The 18,435-nt window shown below is 69.8% G+C and overlaps 1 protein-coding gene across 3 annotated transcripts in view; it reads left to right on the top strand.

The window, feature by feature from the left end:
* The window catches only part of FMNL3 (formin like 3), a 47,284-nt gene extending 29,437 nt beyond the window's left edge, over nucleotides 1-17,847 (top strand). Inside the window, exons 6-27 of one of the 3 annotated variants that reach the window (XM_075902024.2) lie at nucleotides 890-1,042; nucleotides 3,138-3,246; nucleotides 3,754-3,830; nucleotides 4,334-4,427; nucleotides 4,745-4,819; nucleotides 6,039-6,149; nucleotides 6,701-6,850; nucleotides 7,210-7,311; nucleotides 7,623-7,875; nucleotides 7,958-8,026; nucleotides 9,117-9,241; nucleotides 9,527-9,729; nucleotides 10,003-10,237; nucleotides 11,343-11,411; nucleotides 11,822-11,902; nucleotides 12,107-12,236; nucleotides 12,487-12,647; nucleotides 13,616-13,717; nucleotides 14,252-14,341; nucleotides 14,830-14,941; nucleotides 15,213-15,331; nucleotides 16,415-16,550. In XM_075902024.2, the coding sequence (XP_075758139.2) occupies nucleotides 890-1,042; nucleotides 3,138-3,246; nucleotides 3,754-3,830; nucleotides 4,334-4,427; nucleotides 4,745-4,819; nucleotides 6,039-6,149; nucleotides 6,701-6,850; nucleotides 7,210-7,311; nucleotides 7,623-7,875; nucleotides 7,958-8,026; nucleotides 9,117-9,241; nucleotides 9,527-9,729; nucleotides 10,003-10,237; nucleotides 11,343-11,411; nucleotides 11,822-11,902; nucleotides 12,107-12,236; nucleotides 12,487-12,647; nucleotides 13,616-13,717; nucleotides 14,252-14,341; nucleotides 14,830-14,941; nucleotides 15,213-15,304 (2,593 nt within the window). In that variant the 3' untranslated portion in view covers nucleotides 15,305-15,331; nucleotides 16,415-16,550. Of the gene's footprint in view, nucleotides 1-889; nucleotides 1,043-3,137; nucleotides 3,247-3,753; nucleotides 3,831-4,333; nucleotides 4,428-4,744; nucleotides 4,820-6,038; nucleotides 6,150-6,700; nucleotides 6,851-7,209; nucleotides 7,312-7,622; nucleotides 7,876-7,957; nucleotides 8,027-9,116; nucleotides 9,242-9,526; nucleotides 9,730-10,002; nucleotides 10,238-11,342; nucleotides 11,412-11,821; nucleotides 11,903-12,106; nucleotides 12,237-12,486; nucleotides 12,648-13,615; nucleotides 13,718-14,251; nucleotides 14,342-14,829; nucleotides 14,942-15,212; nucleotides 15,332-16,414 lie in introns of all 3 variants that reach the window. The other 2 variants (XM_075902023.2, XM_075902025.2) reach the window with 2 other exon arrangements.
* The last annotated feature ends 588 nt before the right edge of the window (nucleotides 17,848-18,435 follow it).

Here is an 18,435-nt window from a genome sequence, read left to right as displayed (position 1 = left end):
TCGTCCTGGGAACACGGCAATTCCCCGACTGGCTCAGAGCCACAGCTGGCCACCAGGCCAAGGTGTGAGACCCCCCGTGGCTAATCTGCCTCCTGTGATTGTGTCCTCCTGACCCCGTTAGCGTTGGTGCCCCAATGCAGGAACCTGGATCTTGCTACGCTGCTGCTCTCAACGACTTCCTGTGGCAGTGAGTTCCACAGTCCAATGACTCTATGGGTGCCAGCGTATTTCCTCTCAGCGGTTTGCTGCTGCCCCCTACAGGTGTCCTCTTGTGCACGTGTGTGAGGCAGAGGAGTGGGTCCTGCCCCTCCCTTCGCTGGGCCCTGGCTCTGGCAAGGTGCAATGTGGGGGCTTTCCAACGTGCTTCGCACCAGCCCCACTCATTGCTAACACGGTGTGGGGAGAGTCTCCATTGTTGTGCCCTTCTTGCCTCCCTGTTGCTGGCCACCCGTCGCCTCCACTCTGTGCTCTGGCCGAGGGATTTCCCACCATCATTTTCACACGCAAACCCTGCTGGTGCAAGTCGCCTTCGCACGAGTGCCAGGGTGTGGCCGAGCCAGCCCGTCGCTGCCTGGAGAATGGTTTGAACCGGGGATGGGCTTTTCCATCTCAGATGCTTGGAGGGCCCCTGGGGGTGGCTGGCTGGCTGGCTGCCGGGGGAGAGGTGTGTGTTTACACCGGAGAAGCCGTGAATTTCTGCCCCACTGCTGGGGCGCTTGCTGTCAGCAGGAGCGTGCGAGCCGCTACGCCTGCCATGTTGCTGCTGAGTCTGCGCGCGCTTAACGCCCTTGCTAGTGCGCGCAAGTGCCCCCCGGCCCGCCCCCCGCGAGGGCCGCCAGGCCGCCGCTTTGCAACGTGGCCTCTGTGCGTGTGTCCCTCTCCCGCCCAGGTTTGATTGTGAGGGTCTGGAAAGCGGAGAGGACGGTGCGCTAGAAAAGCTGAAATCCTGGAGCAGATCTATCGAGGATCTGCAGCACCCCCTAGCCCTGTCTGCCCCCTTCGCCAACAGCCTCGCCCGCTCTGCGCGCCAGTCCGCCCTACGGTAGGTACCCCAGCCCTGCGGGAGCCTGCAGGACACACGCCACCTCCCCCTGCTCCCCGGTAGGTACCCCCCTCGCCCTGCCCGAGGGCGCCTTCCCACACCTGCTTGTCACCCCTCCCCCAGCTCTGTGCTGTGATACGTACCCCCCCAGCCCATGGTATGTGCCCGCCTGGTACACCCCCCTCTGCTCTGCCCTGTTGTACATCCTCCCCGAGGTCCATGCTCCCCCCCCCTTGCATTTGCCTGCTCTGCTCTACGCTGCGTACCCATCTGCTCCCCACCCGGGATGCTGCCTGCCCCCTTCTCGCTTCCCTGGAGTGGTCTGTGCCCTTCTCTCCTGCCAGCCCCAGTCTGCCTCTGTCTGGGTCAGTAACACGCCCTCCTCTCTCTGCTTCCAGGGCCCGTCTCCCTCTCGCTCTGCCTGCCCGTCTCTCTGGCCTGTGCTCTCTCTCTCTGTCCTCTGGCTGTGTCTGCCCCGCCTCTCGCCGGGTAAGTACCCGCCGGCTCCAGGCCGCCGGCCCGTGGGACACGAGACGCCCCCTCCGTGCCGCTAACACACCCCGTGCCTTTCCGCTCTGCTCAGCTGGGTGCGTGCATGAGAGTGTCCATGACCGTGTGTGCACGGGCAGACATTGCATCGTGCGTGTACGTGTGTGGGTGTGCACGGATGCGTGCATCCTGGTGTTCATGCACGGGTGCGTGTGCATGCCTGTGTATGTCTGGGTGTTCGCACGTGCGTGTGCATGCCTGTGTATGTCTGGGTGTTCGCACGTGCGTGTGCATGCCTGTGTGCATCCAGGTGCTGTGCATGTGTGCACGCGCCTTTCTCCTCTTGCTCTTTCACCCGCAGCTCCTCCTACCCGCCTGCCCCTGGCTCTGTGTCTCGCTCTGCGCCCTCCTCCATCGTTCCTGCGGGATCCGTGCCCAGTGCGCCTCTCCCTCGCTGTGCAGCCCCCTCTGTGCTCACATCCCCCTGCTCTGTCCTCCCCCTCACCTTGACCCTGCGCTACCCGTGGGAGCAGCGAGCGTCTTCCCCGCTGCCCGTCCCTTGCCCTGCCTGCTCTGTGTGGTGCCCTGCCTCGGCCCTGCGGGCTTGGTGCCTCTGGGGGCTTCCCTTGGCCTTGCCGCTCTCTCAGCGCTGCCTGGAGATGGCCTCTGAGCTGAGCTGGGGAGGGTCTGTCGGGGAGGGCGTCTCCGGGAGTGCAGGGGGGCACAGATGTGACCTAGCGGACAGGATGTTGTGCTTGGACTGCTGGGTTCTGTTCCCAGCGCAGCCACGTGACGCGGGCGGGTCCTTTCCTGGCTCTGTGCCTCAGTTTCCCCACCCGCCCTCTGGGGAGACAGTGAGCTCCCTGGGGCAGGGACCGCACTTGGGGCCGGAGTCTGGGCAGGAGGCTGCAGGTGCCGCTGTGGGACAGGCGGCGCGAGGTGCAGGTCCCCCAGCGCTGGTGGGATGGGCAGAGATGTAGCCTGGGTGCGCCAGCCCCTCCGTGCCAGCGTCTGAGCAGGGGCCGCTGCACCAGGCAGCAAGGCAGGAGGGTGCGGCTGAGAGGGAGCAGAAAGACGCAGACTCCTCCCTGCCCAGCGCCGCCCGCGGGGCTGCGGCTTCCTGGCGGCTCGGGCCAGTGGCTAGAACCAGCAGGATGCAGCGTTTGGATCCCAGCGCAGCAGGACTGAGCCACGTTCCCTTCCAGCAGGCCGGCCCGTGCGGCGTGTGCCCCCCGCTGGCAGGAGGGGCCGGGCTGTGCCCGTTCCACGGCCCCGGTGCCCGCAGCAGGACCCCCTGCGGGGGAAGGAATAGGGCCTGATAACCCCCTCCCCGTGCCTGCGCAGACCCCTCCCCCACGGCCTGCCGAGCGCAGTGCGGCCGCGCTGGCTTTCCCTGCGCCCTAGGGCCGACGTGGGCCCGCAGGGCATGGCGAGCCGGTGCAGCTCTGCGGGGAGAGGTGGCTGAGCGGGAAGAGGTGCTAAGGGAGGCGAGGCTGCTCAGCCGGGTTTGAGGGCCAGAATCCATTCCCATGGGCTCCCCAGTGTGTCCGGGCGGCTCCGGGGCCCTGCCCGGGCTCGCTCACCGCAGGCTGCCGTGTTTTGCCAGCTGCAGCACCGTGCCCAGCCGGAAGGCGCTGAAGAACTCGCGGCTGGTGAGCCAGAAGGACGACGTCCATGTCTGCATCATGTGCCTACGGGCCATCATGAACTACCAGGTACCCGGCACCCGGCCCCACCCGGCGCTTCCCCTTGTCACATGCTTTGTGTCGAGCCCCAGAGCTGCGCCCAGGGCTGGGGGCTGGATCCCTGTAGGGGTGCAGTGGGGTCACCTCCCTTCCTGACCCCCATCACTGCTGCAGTCCTGAAGCATGGGGGTGTGTAGCCCTCTTGGCCTCGGGCAGCTTCTCCTGCAGGGCCCGGCTGGCTCAGCTGTTCCATCGTTTGGGACCAGGCAGCAGGTGGCACCTGGTTTTGAGTTTCCCCTGTTGCAGAAACGGTGATGGGGGGGAGGGGGATTTTATCGGAGACGAAATGTCCGTGTCTCTATGCGAGCGGGGAGGGCGTGGCTGGTTGGCCAGAGCCCACGGGCTGCTCAGGACCAAGCCCAGCCCGTCCCGCTGCCCTGAGCTGGGGGGAGCACAGGGGCTGCGCCCCCAGGCCCCCCATTCCCGGCCTCCCTGCCGTGGCTAATGCCCCGCGCTCTGCCTCTCCCTCCTCCCCAGTACGGATTCAACCTGGTGATGTCCCACCCCCACGCCGTGAACGAGATAGCGCTCAGCCTGAACAACAAGAACCCCAGGTAGGGTGCTGGTGCCCCTCCCCGCAGGCAGCCCCCTGCGCTGCCAGCTCCCGCCCGCCAGGGCGAGAACCCTTCGGGGGGGGGGGGCTGCGATACTGACGGCCGGAGCCACGCAGGACGCGCTCAGAGCCGCAAGCAGCCAGGGGCCGCAGCCGGGGAGGGGCGAGCGGATTTGGGGGCGTTACAGACTCTGGCTTCCCGGGACCCAGAGCCCCCTCCCCCGCCAGCCCCTGGGGGTTACAGGCCTCTGCAGAAAGCTGCTGGGGATCCAGACGCTCTCGGCTCCAGTCCAGGCCTCCCGGCAGCTGGGTGTGAGAGAGTTCGAGGGGCCTCAGTCCGGGACGCTGGACTCCCTGCTCCCTGCCAGGCCGGGGTGGCAGCGACCCGGTGTTGCACGTGCCTGGGCTCTCGGGGGCTGTCCCCAGCCAGGGAGGGAGCCCCAGCGGGGGGGCTGGGGCAGGGCGGGGCTGGCCGAGTCACCGTGCCCCTGGGCTGTCCCCTAGGACCAAGGCGCTGGTGCTGGAGCTGCTGGCGGCTGTCTGCCTGGTGAGGGGCGGCCACGAAATCATCCTCGCCGCCTTCGACAATTTCAAAGAGGTGAGCCCGGCCCGGCTGCAAGGGGGCGCCGCTGGGGCTGGGAAGGGGATCCTGGGGCCGGCTGGCCGTCTCGGGGCACCCGGGAGCTGCAGACAGCAAAGAGCCCCAGGAGCTGCAGGAGGGAGGGATCCCAGGGCTAGTCAGACAGTAGGGCAGAACGTGCCCTGATGCCGGGGTGATGGGCGCAAGGCGAAGCTCGTCACCCCCGCCTGTGCAGCCCCCTCCAGTGGGCGCCCGCGTTGGTGTCCCCAGGGCCTCGGGCCGCGGCGGTGCCGTCAGGGTGGGCTGGGCATTCACCCGTCTGCGGGCCCCGGCAGGTCTGTAAGGAGGCGCACCGCTTTGAGAAGCTCATGGAGTACTTCCGGAACGAGGACAGCAGCATCGACTTCATGGTGAGCGCTTCCGGCCCCGGGCTGGCACTGCCCTCCCAGGGGGCCTCTAGCTTCCCCACTGGGGCGGGAGGGGCAGCCAGGGGTGGAGCGAGCCGCCATGACCCTGCCCCAAGGAGGGCCGGCAGTGTATGGACCCACCGCCACTGGCACCCCCTGAAGGATGGCTGGGCGATGCCCGGATCCTAGCGCCTGTGGCTGGTTGCATCCCCTCAGCCCCCAAGGCCGGCCGGGGCGGGTAGCCCGCCCCATGAACCCCCCCCCCAGCCCCCAAGGCCGGCCGGGGCAGGTAGCCTGCCCCATGAACCCCCCCCCACAGCTCCCCAAGGCCGGCCGGGGCGGGTAGCCTGCCCCATGAACCCCCCCCCCACAGCTCCCCAAGGCCGGCCGGGGCAGGTAGCCTGCCCCATGAACCCCCCCCCCACAGCTCCCCAAGGCCGGCCGGGGCGGGTAGCCTGCCCCATGAACCCCCCCCCCACAGCTCCCCAAGGCCGGCCGGGGCAGGTATCCTGCCCCATGAACCCCCCCCCGCAGCTCCCCAAGGCCGGCCGGGGCAGGTATCCTGCCCCATGAACCCCCCCCCGCAGCTCCCCAAGGCTGGCCGGGGCGGGTATCCTGCCCCATGAACCCCCCCCCGCAGCTCCCCAAGGCTGGCCGGGGCGGGTATCCTGCCCCATGAACCCCCCCCCCGCAGCTCCCCAAGGCCGGCCGGGGCGGGTAGCCTGCCCCATGAAACCCCCACTCCCCAAGGCCGGCCGGGGTGGGTATCCTGCCCCATGAACCCCCCCCCCACAGCTCCCCAAGGCTGGCTGGGGTGGGTAGCCTGCCCCGTGAACTCCTCAAGGCCGGCCAGGGCAGGTAGCCTGCCCCGTGACCCCCCCACTCCCCAAGGCCGGCCGGGGCGGGTAGCCTGCCCCGTGACCCCCCCACTCCCCAAGGCCGGCCAGGGCGGGTAGCCTGCCCCGTGACCCCCCCACTCCCCAAGGCCGGCCGGGGCGGGTAGCCTGCCCCGTGAACTCCTCAAGGCCGGCCAGGGCAGGTAGCCTGCCCCGTGACCCCCCCACTCCCCAAGGCCGGCCAGGGCGGGTAGCCTGCCCCGTGAACTCCTCAAGGCCGGCCAGGGCAGGTAGCCTGCCCCATGACCCCCCCCCCACTCCCCAAGGCCGGCCGGGGCGGGTATCCCGCCCCCCTATTCCCTGCAGCGACTCCCTCTCCCTCGCAGGTGGCCTGCATGCAGTTCATCAACATCGTGGTGCACTCGGTGGAGGACATGAACTTCCGGGTGCACCTGCAGTACGAGTTCACCAAGCTCGGCCTGGAGGAGTTCCTGCAGGTAGGGGCGGGGAGCGGCGAGGCCCCGATCCGGCGCCCGGTCAGGTTCTGTGCCAGGGCATCACGGGAGCCTCAGGCCCCACGGTAGCAGGGGCTGCAGCTCAGTGTCGGCAGAGGAGACGGCCACCTGGCCAAGCTGCCTCAGCCCCCCAGGGCCCAGGCAGGCCCAGGGGCCCTGGGATAGGTGGAGATGGGGGGGATCTGCCCCCAGGCCTGCCCCAGCCCCCAGAACCAGGGGTCAGTTAAGCCCAGGAACAGGAGGCTTGACCATGCACAGGAAGGGTCATGAGGTCGGAGGGAGGGAAAACGATCACTCATGCAGGGAGATGCCTTCCCTCGCCAGCCGCGCTGTGCCTCAGTTTCCCTCTCTGAAAACAGGCTGGACAACAGCAGCACGGGCCGGCACTGCTGGGGAGAAGCGGGTGCCCTAAGCTGGCAGGCGGTGGAGAAGAGAGGCTGGGGAGGGAGGGGGGCATAACGGGCTCTTGTGCCCAGCCAGCGAGCTCCGGGCCGTGCGGCCTCCTGCCCTGAGGCCGGGTTCCCTCTCTGCAGAAGTCGCGGCACACGGAGAGCGAGAAGCTGCAGGTGCAGATCCAGGCCTACCTGGACAACGTCTTTGACGTGGGGGGGCTGCTGGAGGACGCGGAGACCAAGAACGTGGCGCTGGAGAAAGTGGAGGAGCTGGAGGAGCACGTGTCTCATGTAGGTTTTTCTTGCCCCGCCAGGCCATGCGAGGTCCTGCCCCGCCCCGCCGGGGTCTCCAGGGGAGGGGGCGGCGTGATCGCCGGCAGAGCGTGCGGAATTGTGGCGGCTGGAACCGGCGCCGTGGGGCGGGGGGGCAGGCTGCTCTCGTCCCTCGCCCTGACGGGGGTTCTGCCGAGGTTCTTTCCTGGGGGGCCGGGGACGTCAGACTCCCCCGGGAGTGTCGTGGGGGGATTCCCAGGGGACGTCCTGCTGTGGGGCTCTCCTTCCGGCTCGTGTTGGGTCTGAACCGGCTGCGGGGCGGCGCCTGGCGGGGCCGGGTGCCCTGGGTAACCGCCGGCCTCCTGCCCTCGCTGCAGTTGACGGAGAAGCTGCTGGACCTCGAGAACGAGAACGTGATGCGGGTGGCGGAGCTGGAGAAGCAGCTGTTGCAGCGGGAGAAGGAGCTGGAGCTGATCAAGGTGGGGGGCGGGGGTAGACCCAGGGAGGGCGGTTAACGCAGCTGGGGGGGGGACCGAGCCCCTCCGCCGTGGGGCCCTGCACCGTTCACCAGCGGTGAGCCCAGGGTGCCCCTGTGCGCCGGGCCGTGTTCCCAGCATGCCCCTGCTCAGCGCGGCCCCTTCCCCGGCGCCGAGGGGTGTCCCCACCGGGAGCCGGGGCTCCACCGCTGGCTGCAGCCCGTGCACCGGCTCCCTGGCTCTGGCCCCGTGGGGGGGAGGGGGAATCCGTCTCCAGGGGGAGCCGCCCTCACAGCCCCCCTCTGCCGGGACAGGAGACCTTCGAGAGCACGACCCACCAGGTGCACACGCTGCGCAGGATCATCAGGGAGAAGGAGGCGGCGTTCCGGCGCCACTGCGGCGCCTCCCAGCCCGGGGAGCCGGGGGCAGAGCCGCTGCCGCCCCTGGAGGGCGAAGGGGACATCCCCGAGGATGACATCCGCCTCCCAGCCTTGCCTCCCGTGGAGGCTGCCCCCCCGCCCCCACCCCCGCCGCCGCCTCTGCCCCCCCCGGCCCCGCCACTGCCAGGTGAGCTCAGCCCCTGCCCCGGGATTGCCGCCGGGTGCCCCCGGAGGGGCCAGGGCCTCATCCTCCTCCTCTCGCCCCACAGACAAGTGCCCCCCTGCCCCTCCGCTGCCTGGGGCCTCGCCCTCCGTCATCCTCACCGTGGGCTTGTCAGGTAGGAAGCCCCGTCTTTGGGCGTGGCCCCCCGGGAGTGCTGCCCTGGGGCGGGCGGGCAGAGGGTGGGTCTCGCAGGTGGATGGCCCCTCCCGTGGGGTGAGTGGGGAGGGGCGTCATGGGGGGCAGGCAGGCAAATGAATGTGTCTCGCCAGTGAGGCGGGTGGGCGGACGTGTCTGTCCCATGGGGTGGGTGAGCAAATGGATGTGTCTCCCCCGTGGGGCAGGCAGGCGGATGTGTCTCCCCTCGTGGGGGGGGGGCAGGCGGATGTGTCTCCCTCGTGGGGCAGGCAGGCGGATGTGTCTCCCTCGTGGGGGGGGCAGGCGGATGTGTCTCCCCCGTGGGGGGGGGCAGGCGGATGTGTCTCCCTCGTGGGGGGGGGAAGGCGGATGTGTCTCCCCCGTGGGGCGGGCAGGCGGATGTGTCTCCCTCGTGGGGGGGGGAAGGCGGATGTGTCTCCCTCGTGGGGCGGGCAGGCGGATGTGTCTCCCCCATGTGGCAGGCACATGCGGGGTGGGGGGGGCTCTCTCTGGAACTGCCCCTCAGATTCCAGGTCTGGGCTGCAGTTGCGGGAAAATGTATCTCCAAATTCCCGCTGGTTCAGCCCAGCCGTCGGGTTTGCAGCTGGGCCTGGGGCTACAGCCCCACCCAGCCGTGAATCCAGTCAGCGCCTTTGGGGTGTGCCCCCCCTCGGATAGAGAGTGCTCGAGGGCCCCAGGGGCTGCCCCTGCTGCATCTGTCCGGGGTCTCCCGCTGCTCCGTTCGGGAGCTCAGGTCTCTGGGCCTTTCCGAGAAGTGGCTTGGCCCAGCGTGCACTGACCCTTTGGAGGGTGGTGTTTAAAGGACCGCGGCATCCTGGGATTTGTAGTCCAGGGAAGTTGTAGGCTGAGCTGCAGTGCATGCTGGGAAGGGAACACAGCTATAAAATAGGCAGGCGCTATTGTGGGCAGGTCCTTACCGCCTGGGTTCGTGGCCGGCTCACCTGTGGGGCCGTGCCCGGGCTGTGGCCGGTGTTGCGCTGTGGGCGCCCTGCGAGCGGGGCTGGTGCAGCGGGCCTGGCGTCACGCCCTCCCTGCCCCCTTGTCCCCAGCCATCCGGATAAAGAAACCCATCAAGACCAAGTTCCGCCTGCCCATCTTCAACTGGACGGCGCTGAAACCCAACCAGATCAGCGGCACCGTCTTCAGCGAGCTGGACGACGAGAAGATCCTGGAGGTGGGGCCGGGTCTGGGGCCTTGTCCCAGAGGGCAGAGGGGCGGGAGTGCGGATGCTTGAGCCGCTGGCCGGAGCCGGCTCGTTCCCAGCTCAGTGCGATTCCTGTTGGGGTCTAATCTCCCCTTCCTGGCCTTCTCAGGCAGCCTCGCTGGGGTCCCATCTGCAGGGCCCCAGGGAGCTACTGGGGCAGGACCCCCCCGTGTGTGCCTGGTGCATGGGCCCAGTCTGGCTGGGCAGCAATGGGGCGGCTCCGTGGGGGGTGACGCTCCCTCCTCTCCCCTCCAGGACCTGGACCTGGACAAGTTCGAGGAGCTCTTCAAAACCAAGGCACAGGGCCCTGCCCTGGACCTGCTGTGCGCCAAGGGCAAGGCCTCGCACAAGGCGGCCAGCAAGGTGACGCTGCTGGAGGCCAACCGGGCCAAGAACCTGGCCATCACGCTGCGCAAGGCGGGCCGCAGCACCGAGGAGATCTGCAAAGCCATCCACACGTAGGTGCCCCGTGCATCCCCTCCGCCGCCGGGAACGTGGGGGCTGGAATCCACCCCCACCCCCCGCCCCAGTGGGAGCCTGCCTGGCCTACGCCGGAGCCTCTGCATCCCTGCAACCCAGAGTCCGCGCCCGCCCAGAGAGGCCGGGTGAGGGGGGCCCAGAGAGAGCCCCCACGTCAGGGCGGACCAGGCTGCGTCGCAGCGGGCGCGGGAGGGCCAGGGGCTGCAGGGAGCCAGCTTTGGGCCGGCGTGTGACGGGCCCGGGGCCGGCAGGTTTGACCTGCAGACGCTGCCGGTGGACTTTGTGGAGTGCCTGATGCGGTTCCTGCCCACGGAGGCGGAGGTGAAGCTGCTGCGGCAGTACGAGAAGGAGCGCAAGCCGCCCGAGGAGCTGGCCGACGAGGATCGCTTCATGCTGCACTTCAGCAAGGTGGAGCGCCTGGCGCAGCGCATGGCCATCATGGCCTTCCTGGGCAACTTCCAGGACAACCTCCAGATGCTGACGCCGGTACGGCCCCTGCGCCTCCTGCCCCACGCTGGAGCCCGGGCCCTGCCCCTGAGCAGGCCAAGCCGCCCCCTCCCCGGCCCCCCAGGGCTTGCCATGAGCCCTGCCCTGGGGGGGCCTGGCTGTGGTACTGGGGCCTTGACCCGCCCAGGCGAGCGGAGGGGAGGGCCGGGGCTGGGCTCCTCCATGGCGCCCACTGTCGTCCGCCGAGAAACGCTGCGTCGGGCCCATGGACGGCACCAGTTCAGCCTCCACTAGCTCCAGCCCCAAGGGATGCACCAATTGCATGAGCCTCCCCCATGTCTTGGGGGGGGGGGGTGGAGCAGGGATGAAGCTCCGCCCCCAAGGACCTTTCAGTCTCCCAGCCCCCTCAGCACAGATCCCTCTGTGTGATCTCTCGGGGGGGAGGGGAAGTGTGCACATGCACCCTGCACGGATCCCCGTGCGCTGTGGTGTCTCACGGGGGGGATGGGGGCATGCACGCACACATGCTGCACGGATCTCTGTGCGCTGTGGTGTCTCACGGGGGGGATGGGGGCACGCACTCATGCTGCACGGATCCTCGTGCGCTGTGGTGTCTCACGGGGGGGATGGGGGCACGCACTCATGCTGCACGGATCCTCGTGCGCTGTGGTGTCTCACGGGGGGGTGGGGGCATGCACGCACACATGCTGCACGGATCCCCGTGCGCTGTGGTGTCTCACGGGGGGGATAGGGGCATGCACGCACACATGCTGCACAGATCCTCGTGCGCTGTGGTGTCTCACGGGGGGATAGGGGCATGCACGCACTCATGCTGCACGGATCCCCGTGCGCTGTGGTGTCTCTCCTTCAGGGAGGGGGGGAGGATGGAGACATACCTGCATGTGCACACACATGCACCCTGCGGAGATCCCCACGCATGGTGCTGTCTCTCCCCAGGCAGGGAGGTGAGGGCACACGCGTTGACACACAGATCCCCGGCGGGGGGGCGCATACGCGCACACACACGCGTGCAGATCCCGGCGGGGGATGGGGGCATGCACAGATCGCGGGGGCGGGGGACGTATGTCACTGGCCTGGCCCCAGCAGAGGCGACGGCTGATTTGGTCCCTCTTTGTCCCTCCAGCAACTCAACGCTATCATTGCTGCCTCTGCCTCCGTCAAGGCCTCCCAGAAGCTGAAGCGCATGCTGGAGGTGAGGGGGCGGGGGTGGGGCCGGGCCCCAGCCCTGCCGTCTGCCGCAGGACAGGGCCTGCCGAAGGGGAGCTCACTGGGCAGAACCGGAGGCAGGAGCGCGGCTGCCCAGGATGCCCTGGGGGGTCTCTCTGCAGCCTGGCGGGGCCCAGCGGGCGCTGGGGCTGGAACCTGGCCATGAGCTGGGCTGGGGCCCCCGGGGTGGGGGGGATGCCTCCAGCCGGGAAGGGAGCCAGGGGCCAGCCCCATTCTACAGATGGGGAAACAGGCCAGCTGGGCGACCCCGGGGGATGGTGGGAAGACCCAGGCTGCTCTGGCGCAGGAAGTGGCTGTGGGGGTGGGGGCTGCCTGGCGGCTCTAGCTGGCCACTGGTCCCACCTCTCTGACCCTGCCCTGCGGGTCCCTCCGCAGATCATCCTGGCCCTGGGCAACTACATGAACAGCAGCAAACGCGGCTGCGTCTACGGCTTCAAGCTGCAGAGTCTGGACCTGGTAAGGGGCCGCTGGGCCGTGCATGGGCGCTGGTGCACGCCGATCTGGGCACGCCCTGGTGCACGCCCTGGGTACACGGCGCACGTGTATGCGGCTGTTTGCACGCGCCCGCATCTGCAGGTGTCCACACGCAGGTGCAACCCAGAGTTGTGCCCCCCCCCGCGTTCTGACACCCCCCCCCCCCCCCCCCCGCGCTCCCTGCAGCTGCTGGACACCAAGTCGACAGACCGGAAGCTGACGCTGCTGCACTTCATCGCGCTGACCGTGCGGGAGAAGTACCCGGACCTGGCCACCTTCTGGCAGGAGCTGCACTTCGTGGAGAAGGCTGCAGCAGGTAGAGCAGCTGCGCCCCCTCCCCCCCAGCTGGGGAGCCTCCGGGGTCTGTCCCGGGCCCCTTTCCCCTGGAGCCAGCCCTGGCTGCCCCTCGCTGGGCCCAGTGTGCCGTTCCCATGTGAGGCCCCCCTGCGCCGGGCGCTGTGGCTCACGGCCCCCGTGCGGCATGGGAGGGAGGGTCCCTAGTGCTCGTGTCTCTGGGTGGGCAGCCCGGCTGGCTTCCCCGTCTGACCCCCCCGCCCCTCCCGCAGTGTCCCTGGAGAACGTGCTGCTGGACGTGAAGGAGCTGGGCCGCGGCATGGAGCTCATCCGCCGGGAGTGCAGCAGCCACGACAACAGCGTCCTGCGCAGCTTCCTGGGCGCCAGCGAGGGCCGGCTGGAGAAGCTGCAGAAGGACGCCAAGACGGCGGAGGTGGGAGGGGGCAGTCGGGGAGGCAGGCGGAGGTGGGGGAGTCGGCTGGGGGCACTCGGGGGGCAGGTAGGGGGGGTCGGCTGGGGGCACTTGGGGGGCAGGTAGGGGGGGTCGGCTGGGGGCACTCGGGGGGCAGGTAGGGGGGAGTCGGCTGGGGGCACTCGGGGGGCAGGTAGGGGGGAGTCGGCTGGGGGCACTCGGGGGGCAGGTAGGGGGGGTCGGCTGGGGGCACTCGGGGGGCAGGTAGGGGGGAGTCGGCTGGGGGCACTTGGGGGGCAGGTAGGGGGGGTCGGCTGGGGGCACTTGGGGGGCAGGTAGGGGGGGTCGGCTGGGGGCACTCGGGGGGCAGGTAGGGGGGAGTCGGCTGGGGGCACTTGGGTGGCAGGTAGGGGGGGTCGGCTGGGGGCACTTGGGGGGCAGGTAGGGGGGGTCGGCTGGGGGCACTCGGGGGGCAGGTTGGGCAACAGGCCCTTGGACTTCTCTCCATCAAGTGGCCCAGCGCAGAGGGGGCAGAGCACCCCTCCCCCCACAGCAGCTGAGGTTAACCCCGTACTGCCCAGGCAGACAGTCAGCAGGGCCTGGTGTGAGCAGCTTCCCGCACCCTTAGCCTGGGGTTGAGCTGTGGAGCTCCCGGGGACTGAAAACCAGGTTCTAAGAAATGCTCTCGGTGCCGAACTGAATGTCAGCGTGGGGCCGGGCGGGCACTGAGGGCATGTGTTGGGCACCAGCACTGTGCGCGTGTCAGCGTGGGGCCGGGCGGGCACTGAGCACACACACTGCCCACTGGAATTGTGTGCATGTCCGGTGTGCCGCTGGGTGTGCGCTCTGTGTGGCCCTGTGCCCTGGAGCTACATGCACGGCCAGCGTGGGGCCGGGTGACATTGCGATTCTGGGCATCTGGCTGGTGAGGCGACACACCTGGGGGTCTGGGGGCAGGGATCCAGCATCATGGCCCTCATGTTTGGCAGGACACCTACAACATGGTCGTGCGCTACTTCGGGGAGAGCCCCAAGACCACGCCCCCCTCCGTGTTCTTCCCCGTCTTCGTCCGCTTCATCCGCTCCTACAAGGTGAGTGGAGCCCCCTGCAGGGCTCTGGCTCCCCGGGGTCCCTGGCTCTGCTCCCCGGGGCCCCCGGCTCTGCCCCCTGGGCTGGGTTCAGCCGGCAACCCAGCCCCCTTCCTGCCATTGTTCCTCACGGGAAACGGCTGCCCCGTCCGGCAGGGGCGCGCCCGAGCCGTGGTCCTGCACTTCCTGAGCGCGCTTGGGCGGCTGCTCCATCCCGGCTGGATCTCGGTGCCTCCCCTGCTGGCCCTGGCCCCCTGCCCAGCTGCCCTGCGCTGGGTCACCCCCAAGCCACCCCTTGCCCGTGGTGCCACCGCATGTGGGCGGGGACTGAGCAATTCCTGCCTTCCCTGCTGCTCTGGCCACTGTGTCTGGCTGCCCCCCCCCCGGCTTTGTCCTGTGCTTCCTCCGCGTGCCCCCCCCCGCAGTGCCCTCCAGCTGCTGCCCCCTCCCCCTCCGCCGGCGCTGGAGCCATTGGGCCTGGGCTGCCCTGGGGCTGGCTCTGGCCCTTGGTGCCCTCACCCCGCGCTGTGCCGCCAGGACGCGGAGCAGGAGAATGAGATGCGCCGGAGGCAGGAGGAGGTGCTGCGGGAGAAGATGCTGGCTCAGGAGGCCAAGAAGCTGGAGAAGGTAGGTGGGGGGGGGGGTTGCTGGGTTGGGGGGGCACCCCTGAGATCTCCCAGCCACGTAGCTCTTCCCCCGCTGGCCCAGCCCGGGAAGGGGGCAGAGCGGCAGGCGGGGCGGGGAGGGGCGGGGCGGGCCCATGCACTCTTCTAGGGTGGTGATAGGTGATGCTCCCTGGTAACCGGGGCCCAGGAGCAGCCCCCCACCCAGGTGGGCTGCTGCAGCCCAGCCCTGCCCACCACGCCGGGGGCCAGGCCCAGCATTGCCACAGGCAGGGGACTGATTTTGGCTGGGCTAGAGCCCCCCCCCCCCCCCCCGATGGGATCCTGCTGAACGGATTCAGCGCTGCTCACCGGGATGGGGGGGCCGGGGGGCGGTGGTGGGGGAGGGGGCTGGATCTGCCTGGCGCAGCGGGGGAAGGGCCAGGCAGGATCCGCCCGGGGGGGGGGGGTCTCCTCTCCCCAGCCCTGTGCCCACCCCGGTGCCTGTTGCAGCGCAACAAGTGGCAGCAGCAGGAGCTGATTGCGGAGCTGCGGCGGCGCCAGGCCAAGGAGCACCGACCCGTCTACGAGGGCAAGGACGGGACCATCGAGGACATCATCACGGGTAGGTGCCCCCCCACCGCCCATGGGAGCCAGGGCTGGCCCCTGCTCTCGGACAGAGACAGCGTGGCCTAGTGGGTGCAGGGCCAGGACCCCTGGGTTTGCTTCCCGGTTCTGCCCTGGCCCTGCTGGTCTGCCTGGCTGGGAGCAGGCTTGGGGCAGGAGCCCCCTGGGGACGAGGGGCTGCTAGAACCCAGCCGGGCAGGCCCCTGCCCCTGCCAGCGGCTCCCAGGCGAGGGGCGGCTTTGACGCGCGTCTCTGTCGAACGTCTGCAGTGCTGAAGAGCGTCCCCTTCACGGCCCGAACCGCCAAACGGGGCTCGAGGTTCTTCTGCGACCCGGCCCATCACGATGAGTCTAACTGTTAGCCCCGGGCGCCGTAATGCCCCGCGCAGGTACAGCCCGGCTCCCGGTGCATGCCTCCGGGCGGAGCGGCCCGCCCTGCATGGCCTGTCCCCCGGCACCGCCTGCCCGCGGCCCGGAGCACCCGCCCTGCATGGCCTGTCCCCCGGCACCGCCTGCCCGCGGCCCGGAGCACCCGCCCTGCATGGCCTGTCCCCCGGCACCGCCTGCCCGCGGCCCGGAGCACCCGCCCTGCTAACGCACTAGAGTAGTTTACTAAATCTGCCCCCAGGGGGCTTGGGGCCTGCATGGGGGGGCGGGGATCCTGGCAGCGATGCCACACAGGGGCCTATTTCCCCAGGACCGGCTGGGGGGCAGGGGGTGGAGCCCAGCTGAGCGTCAGGACGAAGGTCCTGGAGGGGGGCTGGGATTTAGCTCAGCGGCTGCTCCCACCTGCGGTTGCCCGTGTGGGGGGTGAGTTGGCTGGGCCAGCAGCCTGGGCAAAGCCTGGCTGGTGCAGAGTGTGGGTGCGCCCCCCTTCTCCCCCCCCCCCGTGTGCAGGGAGTCCCGGCCTCGCCCTGGGCCTGGCCTGCAGGGCGTCCCAGCTCCAGACACTGGCTTGTCCTGCCTGCACTGGAGGGGGAAGGGTGACTCCAACCCCCCCAGGCTGAACTCTGCCTCTCCCTTTGCTCCTGTCCCCCAAGAGCATCCCGCCCGTAGCTCCAGCAGAGGGGAAGGGGCGCGCCCCACAGCCCCCCGCTGCCTCGCTCAGCCCTGTGGGGCAAGCTCCCTGCCGCAGGGCAGCTCCCGGCCCTGGCTCTAGCTCAGCCCAGGGTGCTGCCTGCAGCTGCCCAGCTGGGCCCAGAGCACAGCGGGTGCCATGCGAGCCAGCGGGACCCACCCGGGGCTTGACGTCCTGGTGTGGGAAGCGGGGCTGGAGCGTGTGTAGGGGGATCGTGCACTGATCTCACCGGCCAGGGCCACTGGTACCCACAGGTGACGTGCCTGAAGGGACGGAGGGGGCCGGTCCCTGCAGTCTCGCTCCCCGGAGCTGGGGGCCTCGCAGCTGCTGCTTGTGACTGGGGCCTGGCCCCTGCGCCCCCGGTTCCCTAACGCCCTCTCTCGCCCCTGCCCAGACCTTCGCGCCCGGCCACTCAGACGGGCCAACGCCGCCAGCCGGAGCCTGGACCCAGCGGCGGCTGGGGCTCGCGGGGGCCTCTGTCCTGCCCCCTGCCCCGACGCCGCGCTGAAGGACCAAGCGGACCCCGGGCGAGGCCGGCGCTGGGCCTTGGACAGTGCCTTAGAGCGACAGTATTAGCGCCTGCCGCTCCTGCGCCCGGCCCCCACGGCTGGGACGGGCAGGCGCCGGAGTCCCACGGTGGCAGCACCAGCGCTGCTGCACGCGACCCCGGGTGCTCGGGCTGTGGCGGCTGCAGGCCTGGGGGGGGGAGCGCCTCCCTCGCCGTGGGGCCACGGACTGCGTCTCGGGGGCTGGACTGACCCCCCCCACACACACCTTGTGCTGCTGCAGCGGCAGCCGGCCCGCGGGTGGGGCTGGGCGGTTCCCCCCTTTATCAGCCCCCAGCAGTGGCCACAGGGGCCTCGCCCGTCTGCCGCCCTGGCATGCTGGGTGGAGCCAGGGACTTGGAGACGGGGCGGCCCCCAGGGCCTCGGCCCAGCCCCTTTGGCAGTGGTGGGCTGGTTCAACACCCTCAGGACCCAAAGCCAAACAGCGCCCAGCTGGGCAGCTCCTGGCCGGGCACGTGGCCAGCCCGGCCCCAGGCACGAGGGCCTCCGGAAAGCCAAGGCCTGGCAGGGCTGTCCCAGCACCTGCATCCCCCAACCCCGCCTGTGCTGGCTCCAGTGACCTGTGCCAGAGCCAGTGGGTCCCGGGGCCCTCCTGCCCCCCTAGCTGTGTCCCTCTGGGGCAGGCACGTCCCACCGGGCATGGAGGCCGGTTGGTTTCCAGCTTCCCCTGCACCAGGGGCCTCATTTAACCCCCCTCCGCCGGCCAGAGCCAAGCCCGGGCCTGATCCTCTGGTGGCCCAGGGTCGCGATACTGCCCCTTGTGCCCAAGGCCAGGCCTGGAGGGAGGGAGGGAGGGGCCTGGTTGGGGTAACCTGCCCCCAGTTCAGCGGCTGCATCCCCAGTCTACCCTCCCCCCGCCCCCAGCAACTGGGTCTTGTCTGGAGGAGAAATAATCCACGTGAGCGCCAGGCACCGGCAGCTTCCCCCAGAGAGCTGCGTTGGGAACCAGCCCCCCCCCCCCCCCCCCAGTTACTTTTCTGAGCTGGCCAGCACTTTACCCTCCCGCTCACAGCCCTGGGCGCTCGGCCCCGGCCCCACGTGGGCGCTGGGAGCTGGCGTCTGGGGCTGCGCTAACACTATTGGACCAAAAGGGACCAAGGCCCGGGGGGCCGGGCAGACAGGCGGTGGCCCTGCCCGCCCCCGGCACCGCGTGGCTGCCCCGTTGTTTACAGCGTCACCCTTCCCTTGGCGCGCGGTGTAGCTAGGGGTGACTTTTTGTACATGTGAAATATATTGACTGTTGTATGCAGCCTCCTGTGCGTGATTCCTAGTGGCTGGAGAAATCATCAGCTGGCCAGCTGCAGCCGGGGAAGGCTGGGCCCAGGCCGGAGCTGCCTCCCTCTGGGATTCGGTTGGGGGGGGGGGTTGGTTGATGGGCCTGGATCTGACCCACTGAGCCTGCATGGATGCCCCACCCTGCGGTACCTAGGGACCTGCCTGGCCTAGGGGGCTGCAGTCAGCCTGCGGGCCCAAGGCGAGGCTGACTCTGTGAGCAGAGTCCCGCACCCACAGCAAAGAGGCTTCCCCCCCCTTGCTTGGGGCGAGAGTGCTGGCCCCCACAGCCCGTGAGTGGGAGACCTGCCCCCTCTCAGCAACCTGCCCCCACCCCCCAAAGGGTGGGCTCCAGCTTGGATCTTATTGTCCCTGCTCTGTACCAGCCCCATCAGGCCACGCCTGCCCGCTGCTTTCTACCTGGGGAGGTTCCCGGGCAGCCCCCCGCTGGGAGCTGGGGCTCAGTAGGGCACGGTGCCCGGAGCGGGCGCTGGGCCGAGGCGCCGGAGGTCGCAGGAGCGGGGCCGTTCCCTGCCGCACCACAGAGCCCACCCCCGCCAGCTGTTCAGGGCTGGCC

Source organism: Pelodiscus sinensis, chromosome 31, assembly GCF_052426305.1.
Source record: "Pelodiscus sinensis isolate ZL-2025 chromosome 31, ASM5242630v1, whole genome shotgun sequence".
NCBI classification, from domain to species: Eukaryota; Metazoa; Chordata; order Testudines; family Trionychidae; genus Pelodiscus; species Pelodiscus sinensis.
This window is presented reverse-complemented; position numbering and strand designations above follow the sequence as displayed.